Source organism: Barbatula barbatula, assembly GCF_947034865.1.
Source record: "Barbatula barbatula genome assembly, chromosome: 25".
NCBI lineage: Eukaryota > Metazoa > Chordata > Actinopteri > Cypriniformes > Nemacheilidae > Barbatula > Barbatula barbatula.
Window position 1 is genome coordinate 7,007,018 of NC_136788.1, and position 22,529 is coordinate 7,029,546.

Below are 22,529 nucleotides of genomic sequence, written 5' to 3' on the forward strand. Positions count from 1 at the left end.
AGATGTTTTCATCTTCGACAAGACCTAGAGGAGTTCCATTACAGCCTTAAGGAATAACACTGTGCTTATTTTCAGAATAAAAACGCTATACCTTATTTGTTATGATAACATACATTTGTTATTAAACAACAATGTAGGGCCGTTTAACAGAAATATTCATCATGAACATGAAAACCTTTTGATCTGAAGGCATGCTTAAACTTTTTAAATGGGACAAAAATAGAATTGTGCCAACATATACATATACATTTCATTCATGATTGTGATTCATTCTATTCTTTTGTTAATCTATGGAATAAGTCTGAAATGTGAAAAAAAGATGAATAAAGAATGAGCAGTGACCCTTAGCCTTTGAACAGTAATGTATATAATATTTAAAATAAAAACAAAAATATAATTATTATAAAATAAATCAATTAATAATACCAGAAAGGACAAATGTTTTTCTTTGCATGCACACACACACACTTTCACAGTATTAAAAGTGAAATTGAGGTGTTTGTTTGAGGACGAGTGAGTATCATGTGACTTTAGTGAGTGTGTGTCATTCATATGCAGTACTGTCGAGTTCACTCAGCAGGTCACACAAAACTGAATGATCGCAGTGAATGTGATGTGTGTGTAAGTGACATACAAAGAGAATCAGATGGAGAGAGAGCGAGAGACATTTCTATTATATTGAGATGATGTATTTCTGTAACCAAACACACCTCTCTATATTCAATCTAATAAAAGATGCTTAACGGTATTAGCATAACTACATTAATACACATTATTTTTTCTTTGCATTCTCTCAGTCTTTCATTTTACTTGAGGTTTGTTTCTGTTGAAACTTGACATTTAAAATTGAAAACTTTAAATATTTGTACTTTATTTGTACTTTGTGCTTTAAAATAAGCTTCTTTTAGTCAAGCTGGTACAAGGAAACAGTCAACTTTGTCATTGTCAATAATGTAATATGTAATTCCAAACCTTGTCCCTTCAGTTATATCCACTGTGAATGAGATGTTGTTGTTCATCTATCACAGCAAAAGAGGGCGCTGTTATCAAAGAGATGGTTGGTACACGGTCAAACAGCATCTTGTATGAGGTAGAAAGAATGTTGCTTTTTCACTTAAGATTTGTGTTTGTTCGACATGATTAACAAACCACATGATCAGGTTACTGAGGCTCAAACCTATAACACAACTACAATACTATTTATGCTAAAATATAAATAGAAAAATTAATTTGTACTAAATAAATGTACACTATACCTCCTAAAACGTACTCCCGCTGCGCTGAAGGTCAATATGATGACTTTGATTCAAGGAAAAAGCCGGTTCACAACTCCATTTAGCATCCACACGCAACGTACGGTATTGTTATGTTTATTCTAAACTTGCATGGTGTAGTTTCACATTGCAAACACGTGAGTACAAGTCAAAGTTTGTTTGTAATTTCGTAGTATTTTTATTGTTATAGTCGTGGTGTGAATTCTCTTATTTTTAAAAGCAATTTTGAAAACTTTATATATTTGCAGTGAACAGCCTTAACAGTAATTCCTTCCCAAGAAAAGAACCTTTCCATTACCAGCTCAGATTCATCGTCAACAAAAATAAAGTTGAAGCTAAAACAACAACATCGGGACAGGTTTTATTGCTAATGTCATTTCAGGAATTGGAGCAGAGGAGCGGCTGAAGAGAATCTGAGTGAATCTCTTCGGAGGTTTGAGTCAGCGTGAGTTTGATTCAGGGCGGGATCGTGTGGAGTTGTGGAGAATATTGTGATGTTGTGATGTGTTGCAGGGGGTCATGCATTATGGATATAAACAGGCACATGAAGGGGATGAGGGGTCAGGGTGGGTTCAGGGGGGGATTAGAGTGGCAATACTCACCAGACAGCTGTTGGACACCCGGCTGGTCATTTGTGCTTAACAACTGCCCCTGAATAGTCTCCACCACCCGCTTAAAACGCCGGCTTGGACCTGAGATGAAACATGCCATGACACAGCTTCATCATTTGCTGTATATGATAGTCAGTTTGAAAGTTGTTAAAAGAAATGGATTACTTGTATAGCGATAGAAAGTATAGAATAAGTGCTGTCTGCCAGAAATAAGTCTAATCTTCAGTCTTTCATTTTAATTTGAGATGTTTTTATTTGTTTTTTTTACCTAATTTCAATCTTCTATTCCACTCTTCAGTCTTTATGTCAAAAAAAATGTATGATTATAGTTTAGTAGTTTTTTACATTAACAAATTCTTTGCTTACGTTTTAAACTGTGTACAATAAAATATATATTAAATCTTTCTATTCCACATATAAATATTATTTAACATTTTGCAAAAAGTTTAAATGCAAAAATATATCACATCAATTGAAACAAACCAACAAAAATGACGTTTTCTGACTAATCTTGAGTGAGAACCAAAATTGAAAAAAGTAAAACCCAATGAAGGCCGACGACAAAAGTCAAGCATGGCGATAACAATCCCTATTGTCAATTTTCAATGAACACGCTGACGAATAAAATGCACTTTGAATGCTCTCTTTTGTAGGACGGATTGGATAAACGCACCTGCAAATACAAGCTTGGGGTTGCCTGAGTCTTTTGAGAATCTGTCATGAAAAAGTTGTTTTTATCTCAACGTGACGGACAGCGACGTTATTTAACACCCTTACATTACGTTAACATCCGGATTAAGTGGATAAGGGCTGCTGTTGAGAGGCGTAATGGATATAAATGGGAGAAAATAAGGCAGAATGATGCATTAGCCGACATTATAATGTCTTTTAGATGTTCTATTTATCTAACGCTGTTGTTGGGTATTTTACTGATGGGATAATCAGTGTGTTTAAGAGGCAATTTGGCTAAAACAAATGTCTTAGGAGCGAGTGGGTTGTCTGAGAATGTTTGTTGTCTGAACGATTGTTCCCTAGAGAACAGGGAGAAGAACAGATTCATGTAGAGCAAGTCAAAGTTCTTACATAAAAACTGCTGTCCACTTCCGCCTATTTTTACGCTTCTTAATTCATTACATACTATGTACATGATCTATGGACTTTGCTGACTGGAGCTTAAAATACAGTGATGTAACAACACGGCTTGTGGTTACCTGAGAGCAAAGTGAAGGTGACTGAATAAATGCCGTTCTCCTTGGTAGCCGCTGTGCTCTCGGTGTAGGTGATGTCCACCTGGAACTTAACAGGCTTCTGGAAGACCGTGGGACCGGCGGTGGATTTGTACTCGGCCCGAAAACTCGTCTGGGAGACGACGCTGTGACTGAGGCTGGGTATCTGTAGAAAGAGGAAAGGGTTTGATTCACACCATGTACATAACAATCAAAACCGTGACACTTATTTTTTCAATAAAACCAGAGAGCACAAAAATGTAAAGGTGCAATGTGTGATATTAAGGATCAATTGACAGAAATGCAATATATTATACATAAATTTGTCTTCAGAGGTGTATAAAGTCCTTACATAGTGAACTATATTTTTATTACCTTACAATGAGCTATTTCTATCTGCATTAACCGTGGGTATATAGAAACACGTTAACTCCTTCGGCAAAGAAGCGAAAACACAACGATATCGTTGTTCTGTGTCAGACGACGTAGTGCTTTGAAAGGGAGGGGTGAGCTGTGGACTGAAGCGGGGTTGCAATTCGCAACCTCTCCACTAGATGCCACAAAATTTCACCAACTGGACTTTAAACTGATAAGGATTACTTCACCCGAAAACAAAATGTCATCATTTATTCAACCTATCATTCAAAATGTGTATATGACTCTTATGACTCCACAGGGCGGTTTCCAGGGCAGGGATTCATTTAAGTCAGGTTATTCTAACTAATTTATTCTTAAAAGCATACTTTATAAAAATAAACATTACTGTGTGCATCAATCACACTGATATATTTTAGAATATGTCAGTGAAAGTAGTTTTCAATCGAGACACTTCTAACATTTAAGTGATTCTGGGACTAGTCTTAAACGCTGTCCGAGAAACCGCCCCCATATGTTGAAGATATTTTGAGAAAAGTCTCAGTGGTTTTCAAAATATGAAGTTATCTTATTGTGTTCCATAAAATAAAATCATTCAGGTTTGGATTGACATGAGGGTGAATAAATGATGATTTTTGGGGGGGGATGAACTATACTTTTTAAAAATCCTGTCACTTTATACGAGATAATTAAAAAGTTACATTAAATGTGTGCTGCTTCAAAGCACTTTTGAGTAACTGAAAGCGAGGAACACATTTCTAACAACTCGCAGATCTTAACAGAACACCGACTTTCCCTCCCAAACGAATCTCTCCAGGCACAACATCTATATGCTAATGATCCGTGCCCTAGGTTGATTTTCCATTGACCTCTATTGAGCGTGTCAGCTGCGGCAGGGTGCGCAAACATCGCCGGCATGTTACCGAATTGAAACACAAGTCAAAAAGGTGTTCGCAAATGTAAAAACACAGCGATAGTGAAAGTCTTTCAATCCGATAAGAGCGCGGAATGAGTAGCAGCGTACATTGAAATATTCATAACCCGCATTTACGAAACAAGACTGCAGATGTACAACATAGAGACTGCTTACTGAAAGAAAGGCGTGGACGATGTCGGCTTTTATGGAGCTCAGCGGTTTGTCCCTTATGACCACGAAGATCTGCTCCTCTTTTTCGAGGTTGATGAAGTTGCCGAACCAAGATTTTTTGGCAAGCCTGTAGAAAGAGTGAGAGTTTGAACTTTTTGTTAAGTCATTAAGGGACACGAGAGCCGTCTTCATCGCAGCCTGGAAAAAAGATTTATCATATAGTGCTTATGCAAAATAAATTGATATTGAATAATTCATAATAGAGGAGATGAAAAGGAACGGCAAACAGTGAAGCGTACAGTATATGTGACTTTTCCATTACTATTCATTTAATGCGACAGAAGCGACACTGTGAAGATTTAGTGTGGCAACTCAACATTTGACTTGGTGTAAGTTTTATGTTTAAGTTTTATTTCAAATGTGTGTTGTTTAGTATACATTACATATTTCTATACATAGACTATATATTTACAGTATACTGTATATGTTACTTTATTGTCTGTCACTTTATTGTAAAGCTAAATGTTGTATTTTGACTTGTCTATCGTCTGTGGAGAATCATTACAGGAAGGTTGTTTTGTACATTCTACACAGTTTATTGTTCACATTACAGTAAATTATTTTGACCTTGTCAAACTATCTTGTTATTTTTGACCTACTGTACTGAATAGTAAACCACCTTAAGGGTGGTTACCTGCTCTAGTTAAACACATTTTGGGATAGTAATGTTTTTTTTTCTAAATCCATTCCAGATGTACAAACTGAGAAAGGTTTTAGAAAGCTTTAGAACATTAGAACAAGCCATGTGTTGTGTCGCATCGCGCCGGTTGCGTCCGATGTGGACACGCTTAATCTTCAAATATGGCGACACACTGGTAACTTGAAGTCTTATTGGCTTGTTCATCTAGTGACTGGTTCTCATATGAAAAAGTAATATACAAATATGAAATGCTATTCTCACACATCTATAATTTATTTTAAGAAGACTAGTTCTGTGAAGCTTCAATTGGCCACTGTTGTATATGAACAAAGCACAGTGACTCAAAACTTCGCCTTCAGACACTGATTTATGGCAAATGATGAGAAGGGAAAGCGAAGAACGGCGAGGCTTATCCAGCTGGCGCAGATAGCGAGGGGGATAAGTTATGAACGACAAAATAGAAAACAAAAGAGGGGCGGATGAAGCATGGCTCGATGTGGGAGAGGAAGTTTCTGACTGCTGTCTGCTGAGACCCGCCTCAGCGAGAGAAAAAACTGAACGTTTGAAGAGACGGAAACATAAGTCACAATGATTTCTGATGTGTTAAGGCTGCTTTACATCAGCTTTGTGGTTGGGTAAGTATTGTTCAAAGCCTGTAATTCCTATTTTTCACAGGTTGGTGTTTTTCAGCATGGATTTGACATAATGGAGAGCCAGAAAAGCACTTTGTGCTCCGAAATTGTTGTTTTGGAGGACAAAAGTGCCAAATATTTGTCTTAAACTTGGCAGAAATCAACCTTTTCACAGACCACATGACTGAAAATTGTTGATGTAATATTTTCATTGCGACTAGCTGTCGCATTTTAGGTGCTTTAGATTTGATACATTTACACATTTGCAATAAAACAATGGTTCACATTTTGGCATGTTACAAAACAAACATTTCTATTGTTCTGTTTCATGAACATATTTGTGTATCTTGTGTACATTTAGCTGAAAAGCCTGTAATAGGCTGTTCAAAGGCAGGTTTCAATGTGACAACTTACCCCGTATGTTTGTCACGGTGTTTATTTAACAATTCAACCTTTCAATTGTCAAATAAAGGTTTGCATGTTCTTATTATACATGGTAATAAAAATGTAGTAGTAAGAGCTCATTTTAGGGTTAAGGGATGGAGTATATATTGGGGATGGAGGGGATAGTGTATTCAGTATGATACAATAATACACAAAAACACAACATGTATGTGTGTGTACTCACTCTGGGGAAGACTCTGGTGTCAGGCTGGACATTTCCTCTTGAGTGGGAACTGCTCAGAATGAAAGAGAGGTGTAAATGTTTTCATTTTTCTCATTTACAACGGTGGTGATATTTTCCTAAATTTACAAATTCTGTCACCCTACCTTGCAATTTCCTGCGGTGAAAGCGTGGCGAGCCCAGAAAGCTGTTCCTGATCGAGTTGAGGCGTGTCTTCCAGGGCATTCCCCCAATGGAGGGACTGGGCGGTGGCGTCGGGTTGGGTGTCCCGGCCGGGCTGTCCTTAGGCGTGTGGACGGGCGTTCCTTTGGGGGTGGGGATAGGACTGCCTCTTGGAGAAGGGTGGGGGGTCACCTGTATGGTGGGGATAGATTTGGTGGTTTGGTCAGAGCCGGGTAAAGGGTGGAAGTGGTGTAGACGGATGGGAGACAGAGATACTATAGGCTTGAAGGGAGACGAAAACTGAGGGGGGGTGTTAGAGGCAGGCTTAGGCCGCCGTTTCAGTGGGCTCCCGGGTATACAAGGCGGATGAGGCTTACAAGGACTTGAAGGTTCCGACTTGGCCGTGGAAACAGGCTCAGGCTCGGTCTGAGGTAGCGGGTTGGATCGAGTGGATTGTAAGGGTTTGTCTTTGGGTTTGGCTGGTAGGGTCTGGGTCTTTGGTGAGGGTGGGAGAGACTCAGATATAGGGATTGGTGTAAAGGAGTTAGGAGTTGGGGATTTTGTCCCACTCTGATTTGAGTTTGGTGTTAAGGAGTTAGGAGTTGGGCATTTTGTCCCACTCTGATTTGAGTTTGGTGTTAAGGAGTTAGGAGTTGGGCATTTTGTCCCGCTCTGACTTGAGTTGGGTGTTAAGGAGTTAGGAGTTGGGCATTTTGTCCCGCTCTGACTTGAGTTTGGTGTAAAGGAGTTAGGAGTTGGGCATTTTGTCCCGCTCTGACTTGAGTTTGGTGTTAAGGAGTTAGGAGTTGGGGTTTTTGTCCTGCTCTGATTTGAGTTTGGTGTAAAGGAGTTAGGAGTTGGGGAGTTTATCCCGCTCTGACTTGAGTTTGGTGTTAAGGAGTTAGAAGTTGGGGATTTTGTCCCGCTCTGACTTGAGTTTGGTGTTAAGGAGTTAGGAGTTGGGGTTTTTGTCCTGCTCTGATTTGAGTTTGGTGTAAAGGAGTTAGGAGTTGGGGAGTTTATCCCGCTCTGACTTGAGTTTGGTGTTAAGGAGTTAGAAGCTGGGCATTTTGTCCCGCTCTGACTTGATTTTGGTGTTAAGGAGTTAGGAGTTGGGCATTTGGTCCCGCTCTGACTTGAGTTTGGTGTTAAGGAGTTAGGAGTTGGGCATTTTGTCCCGCTCTGACTTGAGTTTGGTGTTAAGGAGTTAGGAGTTGGGGAATTTATCCCGCTCTGACTTGAGTTTGGTGTTAAGGAGTTAGGAGTTGGGGAATTTATCCCGCTCTGACTTGAGTTTGGTGTTAAGGAGTTAGGAGTTGGGGAATTTATCCCGCTCTGACTTGAGTTTGGTGTTAAGGAGTTAGGAGTTGGGGAATTTATCCCGCTCTGACTTGAGTTTGGTGTTAAGGAGTTAGGAGTTGGGGAATTTATCCCGCTCTGACTTGAGTTTGGTGTTAAGGAGTTAGGAGTTGGGGAGTTTATCCCGCTCTGACTTGAGTTTGGTGTTAAGGAGTTAGGAGTTGGGGAATTTATCCCGCTCTGACTTGAGTTTGGTGTTAAGGAGTTAGGAGTTGGGGAATTTATCCCGCTCTGACTTGAGTTTGGTTTTAAGGAGTTAGGAGTTGGGGAATTTATCCCGCTCTGACTTGAGTTTGGTGTTAAGGAGTTAGGAGTTGGGCATTTTGTCCTGCTCTGATTTGAATTTGGTGTTAAGTAGTCTGTGATGCTAGAACTGGGGGACAATAGCAACTCTGTGGACTTAGGCGGGACGCTAAACTTTCGAACAGGCTTTGGGGAGGCAGGAACCAGAGAAGTACGCAGGAACGGCACAAAGCATTATGGGTAAATCACATAAAGCAAGGAAAGGAAACATTTAAGGAGAAAGAAAATAGGCAAATATATGCAGTTAGCCAAGACAAGTGAGCTGAGGATGCTAGAAGCAAATTAAGAACCTATGGCGTAGAGGCTACGGCATAGGTCCAACACACAAGTAAAAATCTGTCTTACTGATGGGAAAATAAATTCAACGCAGTAAGATGAGCAATTATGGGTATCAAATGAAGAGTCTGAATATCTAAACGTCACAAACACCATTTCACTAACCACTTCAAACGTGAATCTTTTCTCACAGCTGGAATCCGACTTCACAAACGTAACAAGCAATCCTTAATTTACACCCAACATGAACCCAATCTTGCTCCCATCTTGCAAAAGGTCTCTTGTGGGGTACAGAATGTCTGAAATTGAGGAAAAACTTGAACTTCTAAATCAATTTCCTGTGTAAATCGTCTCTATACATTGTCACGCTTTAGGGAAAGGTCTCTGTAATCCGTGAGCTGCCTGAAACAAGTCAAGTGCGAAAGTTTAGCCCAGAGCTTCTGTGTTTATCAAAGCTGTGGGATTTTCCACAGACTCCCCTTAGCCGGGATTTCTGCAGAGAACGGAGGATAGGATTTCAGAACATATCTTCATAAAAAAAGAACTCCTTTCTTCTTCAACTTGCTTTCTATTCTGGTCATAACTTTATGAACGGAGTAACAATGATGATTTGGTCACACATTTAGCAATCATCAGTTTGTAAGAGGTTACATAGAAAGCATAGGACAGCCCTGAAGTTAACTTCCAGTCTGTGCTTGGTTATAATATAACAATTTATTTCATATTTAATTTCTATAAATATTTTATTGCATATTAATTGTATTCCACAGTTATTGATTCTTTGCATAACGTCTGTATTGTTCTCGCTAAAACAGTATATAACAGCAATATCGAGTTTACAGAATATTTGAAAGCATTTTATCAATAGAATAATGTATCCACACTATAACAATTTTCAAACGTTTGTTTTTCATTTGATATTTTATATTTTCCTGACATTTGCAGGTTTACAATGACTGTGGAAAAACCTTATTTCAGTCATGTTTGGACAGCTGACCTATCCCATGTGAGATAACAAAGTGACTTGCTACAAGATGTAAAATGCAATGCTGCGCTAAACTACCTCACACTGTACCAATCTATCAGATACTGCTTTTTTATTTTATCCATAAGCTTTGTTTTATTCTCCTACTAGAAAGACATATTTCAGAGAGCGAAAATCTCTACTTGAAACGTGTCAAAAGCATTTCGCTGACCACAGCATCACAGGTCTGATACATGTTTTCAATTCAAGATCACAGCCAGAAAAGTAACATGTAGTCCACAATGCCATACAGCGCAGTTTCAATGGTCACCAAAAAATTACATTCAACCTACAAAATGAAAACAGTATTTTTTACCCCCCAAATGTTCTATGATACACATCACAATCTTCCTAATTCAGTCCCGTCAGACCCTTTCCCCCCTCAAAAGGTATTGTTTAACATTGCTGAAAATCCAGATGAAAAACTTACATCACGTCTTGCATTGCCTCCCTATGGTGAATTGGTTTATTTACTTCTAAGTTGCTTGGGATGAAAGCATCTGATAAATGCCTAAATGTAGATAATACATTCATAGACTACCCACCTAAATGTCATTTTGGAAAAGATCCTAATCATGGCGCTTGTACTGTATGTGATGTGTTAAATGTTTTCTATGAGTGCTTGATGGTTGCCGTGGAGGTAAGGAAGCAGATGAGTGCTGATTGGTGGACAGAGAGTAGCAGACGGTTAGGGGGCAGAGCTTACTCACCCGTGGGCTGCTGAGGGGGCTGGTGGAGAGGCCAGAGGACGCGCCGCTGATGGACCGTGACCTGTACAGACACAGATCATAAAACACACACAGTGAGATGCTGCTCTACAGCCGAGAGAGGAAATAACAAGAGAGATCAAAAGGCCGATGTTTAAGAACACCATCCACGCGATTGTGAAGGTGAAAAAGCAAAACAAACCCAAAATGAACGCTTCCAAAAACCTGATAATAATATAACTTAAGCAAAAGTAAGAAACAAAAAGTTTAGAAATGAGAGAAGAAAATAAATAATAGAAAACATTAAACACATGGAAAATGAACAATAATACCATAAGATATTACAAATAATTGCGTAGCATTTAAAAATATGTGTCTTAGTGTATTGAATGTTTATAGTGGATGCAGATAAGAGACAAGAGACACGTATCTAAAGCTGCCAGAAATCCGAGTTTCAAGAAATGAATGTGTGTGAAGTATATCAGCTTTCCAAAAAAAAGTCATTGCAAATATGTTGAAACAGGGTTGGAACTAAACTCCTTTTTGTGGTTCTCCGGGAGCACGCTAAGCTCCCAAAAGTTGATCAAAGTATTTTCATTTAATAAGTGCATCGTTTTCTTTTTGGAAAAACACACCAAAAATGGCAATACGCAAATCATCTAAAAAACGCTCTGTTACACGTCTAAACTAATTTATATTTATGGGATGTTTGGTTTTTTATTGATAAAAGCCGATGGAAAGCTGCAGGTGTTTTGGACAACAGATGTTTTCACAGATACAAATCGAACGTTTCAATCATGTCCAAGAAAGCAGCAAGTACATTATGAGCTCTCAATCTGTCTTCATTAGATGAGATGTTGGCCACCCAACATCACTGACAACAGCTGCTCTTTATCCTTCTTATTCCAACATTACTCCGTCTTTTATGACATGATTGTCTTTCCCCTTCTAGACAAAAATATGGTACCAGATGGGAAAAGCTTGCAGCTTTGATTTACACAATGGGGTTAAAAAGCATAAGACCACTCATGAAAATGCTTAATATGACACTGCTTCACAGTTTAATATTAACATTTTGTTAAAATTTTGGTCAAATCCGTATTTCAGAATGTTGTAATTGGTTTAGCATGTATTTCCATGTTCATGTTTGTTCAATTATATTATTTATGTATTTTTATTTTATTTACAAGAACACTAATAATAATAATTTATAATGTGATTAACAATATAAATGAATTATTATAATATTATTATAATTATAATTTTTATTATAAAATCAGTTTAAGTTTTTATTTCTTTAAACCCCAACAGTTTAGTGCCTCAACCTTAACTTATTTCACTGCAAAAACAACTTTTCAAATAATATTTACGCCGATTTGATTTCAAACAACAACATGTTTTGGTAGTTTTATTTAACAATAATAAACATGTTTTAACAAGGTTTTTTATATGGAATCCGGAGTTTGAACCCCACTATGATAATACAATTCTGATTTTGTTTTGATTAACATGCGATTGCAAATTTCTTCGAATTATGACACATAAAACAAATGTATTGTCTATTCGGTATCTATTATCAAGGTTGGCCATCAGGTGCGTTTGGAATGAAAGTGTCCCCTCATTCTGGGCCTCAAAGCACCAGGAACACAGACGGTTCGTGCCCACGCCCCTAATACTCTTATTGTTTCACAGAGCTTATAATAAGACACCAACTGATAAATGATGAAATGAATATCTCTATATATATCACCTGAAGGCTGTATGCACGATTCTGTGTGTGGGTGTCTGGACTGTTGAGACAGCTGTGATGACGGTCGAACGGGCGGACTCAACCCAGCTGAGGCTAATAATACCTCATCCTTTATTCCAGAGTTTTGTAGGAACGAGTGAACGAAGAAAGAAGCAGATGTGTGGACGTTTCTCTGTGTTAATTCGGGGGAAATCGTGTCATTGTGTGTGATGGATTTAAACAGGAGCGCAGTGTACTACTATACTGTACAGAGATTTGGATACGTACGTGAATTCTCCAGAAACCAAACCCATGACCTTGGAGTTGCTAAAGCCTTAGAAGTTAAGCTACTGTAAAGTCACTATTATTATTAGATGAAGTTGTATTAGTCAGATTCTGTGCAAATCCGCTTTCTGCGGTTGAATAGTCAAGATAAAATACTTAAGTAAGGTTGTGGTGTCCTGTGGTGGAATCACCCTGTGACTCATTCTCTTATAATTATGAACGCAGGATTTATGAGCTCATATTATTGAGAGACTAGATGAAATATCTGAACATTTTGAAAATTAATTGATCACATTTCATGGATCATGATCGTACCACTGGAACACACATTATACGCACTTTTATGTATGCATATTGTAATAACTTCAACCTGAATTATTGACATTGCAGACTCAATGTGGAGTCTGTGTACAGCTTATCTATAGCTCAAGACAACGGTGTGTGAAAAGCAAAACCTTTGCATTTCAACCGTGTTTGGATAACAACAGGCCGTCTTTGTGCACCGATAAATCATGACTTGTGTGAAGGTGTTGAACAGGGTCTTTGGGTAGGTGGTCTGATAATATTATAACCCGTGTGATTTTAAGTGCTGCTCTGGAGTCAGTTGATATATTTCTGAGAGGGAACCTTGGCACGGATGGCTGTTCTGGAATCACTGTAGGGTTTTGTAGGATTAAAGAGGGTTTTGAAAACGATCTGGAGAGCTTGTGAGGATTTTTAGAGTGGAACCAGACAGAATAGCACTGAAACTAATGCTTAGAAAGCTCAACATACAACAGTATTAGATGGGCAGAATAAAGCGGCAAAGACAGAGAGTGACCCACCGCTGGAATCACACAACCAGTTATGCTTTAACTGAGGAACGAATAGAAAATATATAATGTAACATTTACAAACAATTATTAATAATATAATGTAGTCGGTGTCGTGGGTGTAGAGGACTGGGCTTTGACATCTTGCGCAAAAAACACTGCGGGCGAAATCCTGGCGGTACCCCCCTCTCTCTCTCTCTCTCTCTCTCTCTCTCTCTCATCCCATCATTTCCCGTCTCTCTACACTGTACTGTACAGAAAATGATGAAGAGGCCAACATTTTTTTTTAATAAATAAATAAAATAGTCTCACAGGGCAAAATACATATTACAATTATTTTCTTAATGAATGAATTAGTTAATAATGTAATTTCATGTGATATATAATTGAATTAAACATTTATGATTTTGATGTGTAATTTTTTTTAGTTTAATTACACTGTTTCATTAATATTTGTTAATTACACTGTTTCATTTCAAAATAAAATATTTGATCTTTACATTGCTATCCAAGTAAGACGTTTGTGGGATAATTGATTATTTTATAATTATGTTATTTTATTTCCTGTCACTTCCTGTCCACGTTTCAACCACTTTGACTTTCAAATCCGTTTCGGCACCGATCTCTCTTTAAAGATGTCTCGCTCTTTCCAACTTGAGAACTGATGCCGATGTAACAAAAACAGCATCAAAAATTCACATGATGCAACACAATGGCTATTTCTGACGCTGTTTTAGTTCAAACCGCACAAAAAAAAGCAGGAAACTGTGATGCAAACAATGTGTGACTAAGCGAATGCTACTGCATCTATGAATACAGCTAATACTGAATCTATACATTATATAATATAGTAGATACTCTGACTCCTCCTCTGTATCTAAGCCCAAATAAAGAAGCAGAGAGCTTTCCTGTTACTTTTCAGCAGGGACAACCTCCACACAATGTTTTTGTTTCAAAGTGGTGCATGCATTTTCTGAAATGCAAAATGATCTTATTTATGTGATCTGACAGCATCTGACATGTTTACTCATTTGATCCAATAGTTAAAGAAACAGCAATACTAGTAGTTGTATTCCAGACATACAGTATCCAGACAGTATTTCTTTAGACATACAGCTGTTGGAACGCAATCATTTTGGCTATATGGTCTTCTTGAGATCCTCAGGTGGAATCTCCAGATGTCAGTCTCGGGTCACCTCCAGTCAATTCCCCATTTCAATCCCGATATCAGAAGTACGTCTGGCCGTTCGAGCGGGATTGAAAAGGGTGTAATGAAATTGGCTTTTGAAATGAATTGGAGGAACGAGACCCGCTGTTATGAGGTGAAAGGGTGAGGGTTTAAAGTTTGTATGGAAAAATGGAGGTGAAATAAGATAGACAAATAAATATATATGCTGCTCATTTTTAGTCTGCCTGGAGGGGTTCAACTTCCAGATAGATGCCGTGACACTGGAATGTGCAGAAATGAAAGGTTTTAATTTCATGATATACATCTGTGGGTTCAAACGGAATGTACGGAGGATCAATGATATAGAAAGTGACCATTTGCATATATATCTTCAGATCAGGATTAAAGTATATTGAAATTGGTATTTTCCAGCTGTTTCTGGTAGACACACAACATATTCATTTACAGTTTGGGAAATGTCTGGGCCATACTTTACCTTAAAACCAAAAGAAAAATGTATCTATACAATGTACAGTAATTTATATTTTTATTTCTTTACAAAGAGTGTATTTTCTGCAATATTGGCAAACATATATATAGGTTTCCCTTTTGATCTTTTATTTAAAAGAAAACATTCATTTTTTTACATTTTATTAAAGTGAAACGATTTAAAGTGGGGTAATATAACATGGTGAAATAGAATATATCTAATACACCCTGGTCACAATTATTGGCACCCTTAGAAGTTCTTATGAGTAAAATATCTCCCAAGTATATTCCCATTGATATTTACATTTTCTGTGCACACCAAGGGGACTAGAAACATGATGTTGTGCAGTCATGACTTCTTGTTGCACATGAGAATAAATATTAATAACACAAAGCCCTTAATAATTTATCACAATGGATAAAAGAATAGAATATAGTTCATATGTGCGATATAGTTCTGTTGAGCTACACAAAATACAAAATGGCTTTAAGGAAATAGTTCAAACAATTAAAAATCTCATTTCCAACATCAGGGCAATGATCAAGAAGTTTAATGGAAAATCAGATTGAATCTGCGAATCTGCACTAATCCAAAAATAAACTCCACCATATAAATCTGCAATACTGGAACTTCAAGCAGGACTGGAGAATGTGGACATATGAAATTAAAAATAGTTTTTTGGCAGCAATAACACAAGATATGTTTGGTGCACACAGGGATAAAAAATGCCCCATGTCTAAAGTTAAATATATATAAGAGAATTGAGATAATAGAGAACCATCATTTGAAGGATCTTCAGAGATTCTGTATGAGGGAAGGGACTTGCCATATATTCTCAAACCTCGTCAGACATATAAGAAAAGACTCAGAGCAGCTTTCGTGCAAATGGAGGTTGCAGAGAGTTTTGAATACAATGATGCCAATAATAGTGGCCAGAGAAAAACTTTTTTTCCTAATGTGATATCCCCCCCACACCAAATAGTTTTACTTTAATGGAATGTTGGAATATTGTAGATTTTTTGGAATAAAAGATCAAAAGGAGAAACAATGCAGATTTATTTTTACAGCCTTCTTTGCTAATATTTACCAAGGGTGTCATGACTCTGGGTCTGTGGTTCAGTTTTTTGCCTGCGTGACTGTGTTTTGTTTCATGTTGAACACGTGGGGAATTGTTTGACAGTTTTCCGCGTGTTCTGTGTCTGCGTCACCAGCCCCGCCCCCGTGTCTCCCTCACTGGGTTTCCCTCACGACTCCGCTGATCACCCTGTCACCTGTAGCGAGTTTCGCTAGCGCTTCCCGATCGCGGGTTGCGCTACGCGGCTGTTGCCCATTACGTAATTAAGAGGTTTCCTATTTCATTCCCTCGTGTGCTCTTGTTCTTCGTCAGTCCGTTGTGTGTTTATACTAGCACTACCGTTAGCTGACTTCTTGTCCTGTCCAGTCCAGTCGTGTCTAGACTTGCGTTACAAGCTTTCCTCTATCTGTCATTAGCGTTATTTATTTAGTCTAGTCTAGTTAGGTTTTTCTAGTATTGTTATTTTCCCTAGATAGTTTGGTGTTCCTCCTATTATTTTCTCATCTTCATCTGCCCGCTAGTTTCCCGCCGGCGCTCCAGTGACTCCCTGCATCGGCTGCTCACGAAGCTCTCCCACCAGCTCCCCGGGACTTTACCCAGCCACGCCGTCTGGGACCCAGCATACCCTGCCTAGCACCAGACCCTGCCTCTACCGTTGCGGTCCGCAGCCGCCGTCTAGAACCCGGATTCTCCGGGTGTGACAACCACCTGTGCTGCAGACGCTTCGATAGAGGATCTCCTGAGAGTTCTCCCTTCGGGGTCATTCATCTCTCCCTTCGGGGTCATTCATCTCTCCCTTCGGGGTTTTTGTCTCTCCCTTCGGGGTTGTGTATGCTCTCTTGTGTCCCCTGTGGGCAGGGTAAATAAAACCAGCTGTTTCACCGCAATTGGGCCTCTCTCCGTTCTTCCACCATGACAGAACGGACTGACCAAACCCGAGGCCCAGCGGAGACGGACCCTGTCCGGATGGCTATCCAGCAACAGGGGGTCCTGTTGGGACAACAGGCAACTCGCTTAACCGCAGCCTCCCAGGGGATGGAATTCCTATCCGGGCAGATGACAGAACTGCGCGCTGCCCTGCAGGAGGTCCAGGGGGCTGTCGCCAGCGGTCGAGGTCCAACCATCACCAGCCCGCCGGAGCCGGAGCCTCATATCAATCTTCCTCCCCCCTATGACGGAGCGCCCAATGCCTGCCGCCCTTTCTTGGCCCAGTGTGGGCTCGTGTTTACCCTGCAGAACCGCCGCTACGCCCGGGAGGACACAAAAGTGGCTTTCGTCCTGAATCTCCTCACCGGGCCAGCCCGTGACTGGGGAGTTGCCGTCTGGGAGGCTGAGGCTCCCTGCTGCTCTTCTTTTGAGGCCTTTAAGGCTGAGATGACCCATCTCTTCGACCGGTCAGCCAGAGGTGATGAAGCGGCGTCCCAGCTCTCTTGTCTTTCCCAAGGGAGGTCATCCCTCACTGACTACTCCATTCGGTTCCAAACCTTGGCAGCAGCTTGCAGCTGGAATACAGCTGCCTTACGGGCACGGTTCTTAGAGGGACTCCACCACTCTATCGCCGACGAGATGGCCACCCTTGACCTTCCCGAGGATATGGAAGCGCTCACCAACCTGTGCCTCCGAGTGGAGAGCCGACTCAAGCGCCGTCGCCTTAGACAACGCTCACCACCCCCTTGGCGTATCCGCGACACACCGTCCCTGCCGGTCACAGCCCCTCCTGCCGAAGGACCCGAACCCATGCAACTGGGCCGCACCCGCCTCACTCCACAGCAGAAGGAACACCGGATTTTGCATGGGTTATGCCTATACTGCGGAGGTCCGGGTCATCAAGCCATCCAGTGCCCAGTAAAAGCACGCGCCCACCCGTAGTTCGGGGAATCCGTGTGGGCGCCATCCCTACTTCCTCCCCGACCTCACGCACCGTCTTGGACTTCCGTGTCTCCTACGGGGGACAGGAACACAGTGGACAAGCTCTTCTGGACTCGGGTGCGGAGGGCAACTTCCTCGACGCCTCCACGGCTCGCCAATGGGGGATTCCTCTTCGAGCGTTGACTCAACCCATCCCGGTCTGGACGCTGGCGGGTCCATCTTTTGCCACCATAACTCACGTCACCCCCCACGTAAGACTCTTTCTTTCTGGTAACCACTGTGAGATGATTGAGCTGTACATCCTAGAGTCCCCCAAAACACCTATCATTTTAGGGCACCCATGGTTGTCACAGCATAATCCTCACGTGGATTGGGTTAATGGTTCCATTCTGGCCTGGAGCCCCTCTTGTCATGCATCTTGTCTTGGTCCTGCCCTGTCTCCTGTTTCTGTCTCCCCTGTTTTGCAGGTAGAAGCGGCCGACATAACCGGGGTCCCGGAGGAATACCACGGTCTGCGCTCGGTCTTCAGCAAGGCACGCGCCACCTCCCTACCTCCGCATCGCCCCTACGACTGCGCCATTGACCTCCTTCCAGGCACTTCTCCGCCTAAGGGTCGACTATATTCCCTTTCCGGTCCTGAAAGAGAGGCCATGGATAAGTATATTCGTGAATCACTTCAGTCTGGGCTCATCCGTCATTCCTCCTCGCCGGCTGGAGCGGGCTTCTTCTTTGTCCAGAAGAAGGATGGCTCCCTACGTCCCTGTATCGATTACCGAGGGTTGAATGAGATCACGGTTAAGAACAAATACCCCTTACCTCTCATGTCCACCGCTTTTGAATTGTTACAGGGAGCCAAGGTCTTCACCAAGTTAGACCTCCGCAATGCCTACCACCTTGTCCGCATCCGCGAGGGGGACGAGTGGAAGACGGCCTTCAATACACCATCGGGACATTACGAGTACTTGGTTCTCCCCTTTGGGTTGACCAATGCTCCGGCCGTCTTCCAGGGCCTGGTCAACGATGTGTTGGGTGACATGATCAATCGCTTTGTCTTTGTGTACCTGGATGACATCTTGATTTTCTCCCCTTCTCTCCAGGTACACACCCAGCATGTTCGTCAGGTCCTCCAGCGTCTTCTCGAGAACCAACTTTTTGTTAAGGCGGAGAAGTGCGAATTCCACGCCGATTCGGTTTCGTTCCTTGGCCACATAATCTCCCCTAGAGGCATTGAACCTGATCCGGTCAAGATCAAGGCCGTCGCTGAGTGGCCTGTCCCTGACTCTCGTAAAGCGTTGCAGCGGTTCCTGGGGTTCGCCAACTTCTACCGGCGATTCATCCGGGGTTTCAGCCAGGTGGCTGAGCCGCTCACCGCGCTTACCTCCCCAAAGGTTCTGTTCAGGTGGAATCCTCAAGCACAGGTAGCCTTTGATAATCTTAAGTCCCGGTTTGTCTCTGCACCTGTGCTCTGTCTTCCAGATCCTGAACGACAGTTCATTGTGGAGGTAGACGCATCCAATGTTGGGGTAGGCGCAGTTCTGTCTCAGCGAACGGCTAACGATGGGAAGGTGCATCCGTGCGCCTACTTTTCCCACCGCCTCAGCCCTGCAGAACGGAACTACGATATCGGTAACCGGGAGCTGTTGGCGGTTCGACTGGCTCTGGGGGAGTGGCGTCACTGGTTGGAGGGGTCGACACAACCCTTCTTGGTCTGGACGGATCATAAAAATCTTGAATATATCCGTTCGGCCAAGAGGTTGAATTCCCGACAGGCTCGGTGGTCTCTGTTCTTCGGCAGGTTTTCCTTCACCCTCTCGTACCGGCCCGGTTCAAAGAACATCAAACCTGATGCTCTCTCTCGTCTGTTTGGGGTTCTCGGGGAGGAGCCGGCGACTGAGTCCATCCTCCCCAAGGGGAGGGTGGTCGGGGCTCTTACCTGGGGACTCGAACGGCGAGTAGAGGAGGCCGGACGGGGGGTGCAAGTGCCGAGGGGATGCCCGCCGGGTCGGTTGTTCGTGCCGACTGCACTGCGCCCTGAAGTCCTTCAGTGGAGCCATTCCTCTAGGTTTGTCAACCATCCAGGCAATCGGGGCACCCTGGCTACGGTGCGCCAGAGGTATTGGTGGCCATCATTGGCCAAAGACGTCGGGCAGTTCGTGTTGGCGTGCTCTGTCTGTGCTCAAAGTAAGCCCTCTAATCGCCCTCCTGCTGGTCTGCTCCGCCCACTGCCCATCCCCTCTCGGCCCTGGTCACACATCGCTTTGGACTTTGTGACTGGCCTTCCACTCTCCGGGGGAAATACGGTCGTTCTGACTGTGGTAGACCGCTTCTCCAAGGCAGTCCACTTCGTTCCCCTCCCCAAGCTTCCCTCCGCCCGGGAGACCGCTCAACTGATGGTGGATCACGTCTTCCGGCTCCATGGGTTACCAGTTGACGTTGTATCCGACAGGGGTCCTCAGTTCACGTCCCGGTTTTGGAAGGAGTTCTGCAAGCTGGTTGGAGCCACCGCTAGCCTCTCCTCCGGATTCCATCCACAGACCAATGGGCAATGTGAGCGCGCCAACCAGGATCTCGGTCGGAGACTCCGCTGCCTGACCTCACACTGCCCCGGTTCCTGGAGTCAACAGCTGGCCTGGATTGAATACGCCCACAACTCCCAGCCCGTGTCCTCATCAGGTATGTCGCCCTTTGAATGTTCTCTGGGTTACCAACCTCCTCTGTTCTCTTCCCAGGAACTCGACTCTTCGGTCCCTTCAGCCCTAGCTTTCGTCCAACGTTGCAAACGCACGTGGAGGAAGGCTAGGAGGATCCTGGCTCAATCCGCTAGCCGTAGTAAGACCGTAGCCGATCGTCACCGGTCTTCCCATCCTACCTATCTGTGTGGTCAGCGGGTGTGGCTCTCTACCTTGGACTTGCCTCTCCGGGTGCCTTCTCGCAAGCTGGCTCCCAAGTTCATTGGGCCATACCGCATCACCAAGGTGGTCAATCCGGTGGCTGTCCGGCTCAAGCTCCCACCCAATCTTAGTCGAGTTCACCCTGTTTTTCATGTTTCCAGGGTGAAGCCTGTCTTTGTGTCCCACCTGAATCCTTCTGGGTCCCGCTCCCCTCCCCCTCCCCCTCGTCTGGTGGATGGGTCCCCGACCTACACGGTCAGGAAATTGCTCGACGTGCGCCGTCGTGGCAGGGGCTTCCAATACTTGGTGGACTGGAAGGGCTATGGCGCAGAGGAGAGGTGTTGGGTGCCGTCTCGCGACATCCTGGACCGTGCGTTGATCGTGGACTTCCACCGGCGACGAGGTGAGCCCCCTCCCTAAGCGCCCAGTGGCGCAGCTGGGGGGGGGGGTACTGTCATGACTCTGGGTCTGTGGTTCAGTTTTTTGCCTGCGTGACTGTGTTTTGTTTCATGTTGAACACGTGGGGAATTGTTTGACAGTTTTCCGCGTGTTCTGTGTCTGCGTCACCAGCCCCGCCCCCGTGTCTCCCTCACTGGGTTTCCCTCACGACTCCGCTGATCACCCTGTCACCTGTAGCGAGTTTCGCTAGCGCTTCCCGATCGCGGGTTGCGCTACGCGGCTGTTGCCCATTACGTAATTAAGAGGTTTCCTATTTCATTCCCTCGTGTGCTCTTGTTCTTCGTCAGTCCGTTGTGTGTTTATACTAGCACTACCGTTAGCTGACTTCTTGTCCTGTCCAGTCCAGTCGTGTCTAGACTTGCGTTACAAGCTTTCCTCTATCTGTCATTAGCGTTATTTATTTAGTCTAGTCTAGTTAGGTTTTTCTAGTATTGTTATTTTCCCTAGATAGTTTGGTGTTCCTCCTATTATTTTCTCATCTTCATCTGCCCGCTAGTTTCCCGCCGGCGCTCCAGTGACTCCCTGCATCGGCTGCTCACGAAGCTCTCCCACCAGCTCCCCGGGACTTTACCCAGCCACGCCGTCTGGGACCCAGCATACCCTGCCTAGCACCAGACCCTGCCTCTACCGTTGCGGTCCGCAGCCGCCGTCTAGAACCCGGATTCTCCGGGTGTGACAACCACCTGTGCTGCAGACGCTTCGATAGAGGATCTCCTGAGAGTTCTCCCTTCGGGGTCATTCATCTCTCCCTTCGGGGTCATTCATCTCTCCCTTCGGGGTTTTTGTCTCTCCCTTCGGGGTTGTGTATGCTCTCTTGTGTCCCCTGTGGGCAGGGTAAATAAAACCAGCTGTTTCACCGCAATTGGGCCTCTCTCCGTTCTTCCACCATGACAAAGGGTGCCAATAATAGTGGAGGGCACTGTAGCTAAAAATCACGAAATATGGACATACAAGGTTTCAGAAGGAAAGCAGCGATAATCATTCCGTCAACGTTTTATTCAGGCCGGTCCAAGAACCTCTAATGTGGTTCAAGGTCGGTTGTGAGGTCTTGTTGAAAAGGTTTGTAAAGGAAAAAGCATCTCTGCATCTTTGATGACTAGTCGACGGAGGGGGGGTCAGACACTACCTTTCCTCTTTCCTCTTTGCTCTGCGGTTGGGGTCCAGGTTTTTACTGAACACACTTTTAATGCAGCGGGTGGTAAAGTTGAACAAACAGTCAGTCCCTCAATACAACAACACAGTATTGCACTCCTGCTAAGAGGCTACAAAGAATAAAAGACAACATTGTTCATGTTCTACTTTCTCACAGGGTGGTTTTCTGGATACCAGCGTTGAGGTAGCCGCCGTGGGCAGAACGGTAAAGTTTGAAGGATTAGTGTGAACGCACTGC

At 43.1% G+C, this 22,529-nt stretch overlaps 1 protein-coding gene across 2 annotated transcripts in view; it reads right to left on the reverse strand.

The window, feature by feature from the left end:
• Positions 1-22,529, reverse strand: part of brsk2a (BR serine/threonine kinase 2a) — a 152,456-nt gene that overhangs the window by 3,351 nt on the left and 126,576 nt on the right. Inside the window, exons 13-18 of one of the 2 annotated variants that reach the window (XM_079450626.1) lie at positions 10,365-10,425; positions 6,677-6,884; positions 6,534-6,582; positions 4,577-4,700; positions 3,097-3,277; positions 1,877-1,966 (exon numbers count right to left, since the gene is read on the reverse strand). In XM_079450626.1, coding sequence (XP_079306752.1) covers positions 1,877-1,966; positions 3,097-3,277; positions 4,577-4,700; positions 6,534-6,582; positions 6,677-6,884; positions 10,365-10,425 — 713 coding nt within the window. Of the gene's footprint in view, positions 1-1,435; positions 1,967-3,096; positions 3,278-4,576; positions 4,701-6,533; positions 6,583-6,676; positions 6,885-10,364; positions 10,426-22,529 lie in introns of those variants that run through there. The other variant, XM_079450625.1, reaches the window with a different exon arrangement.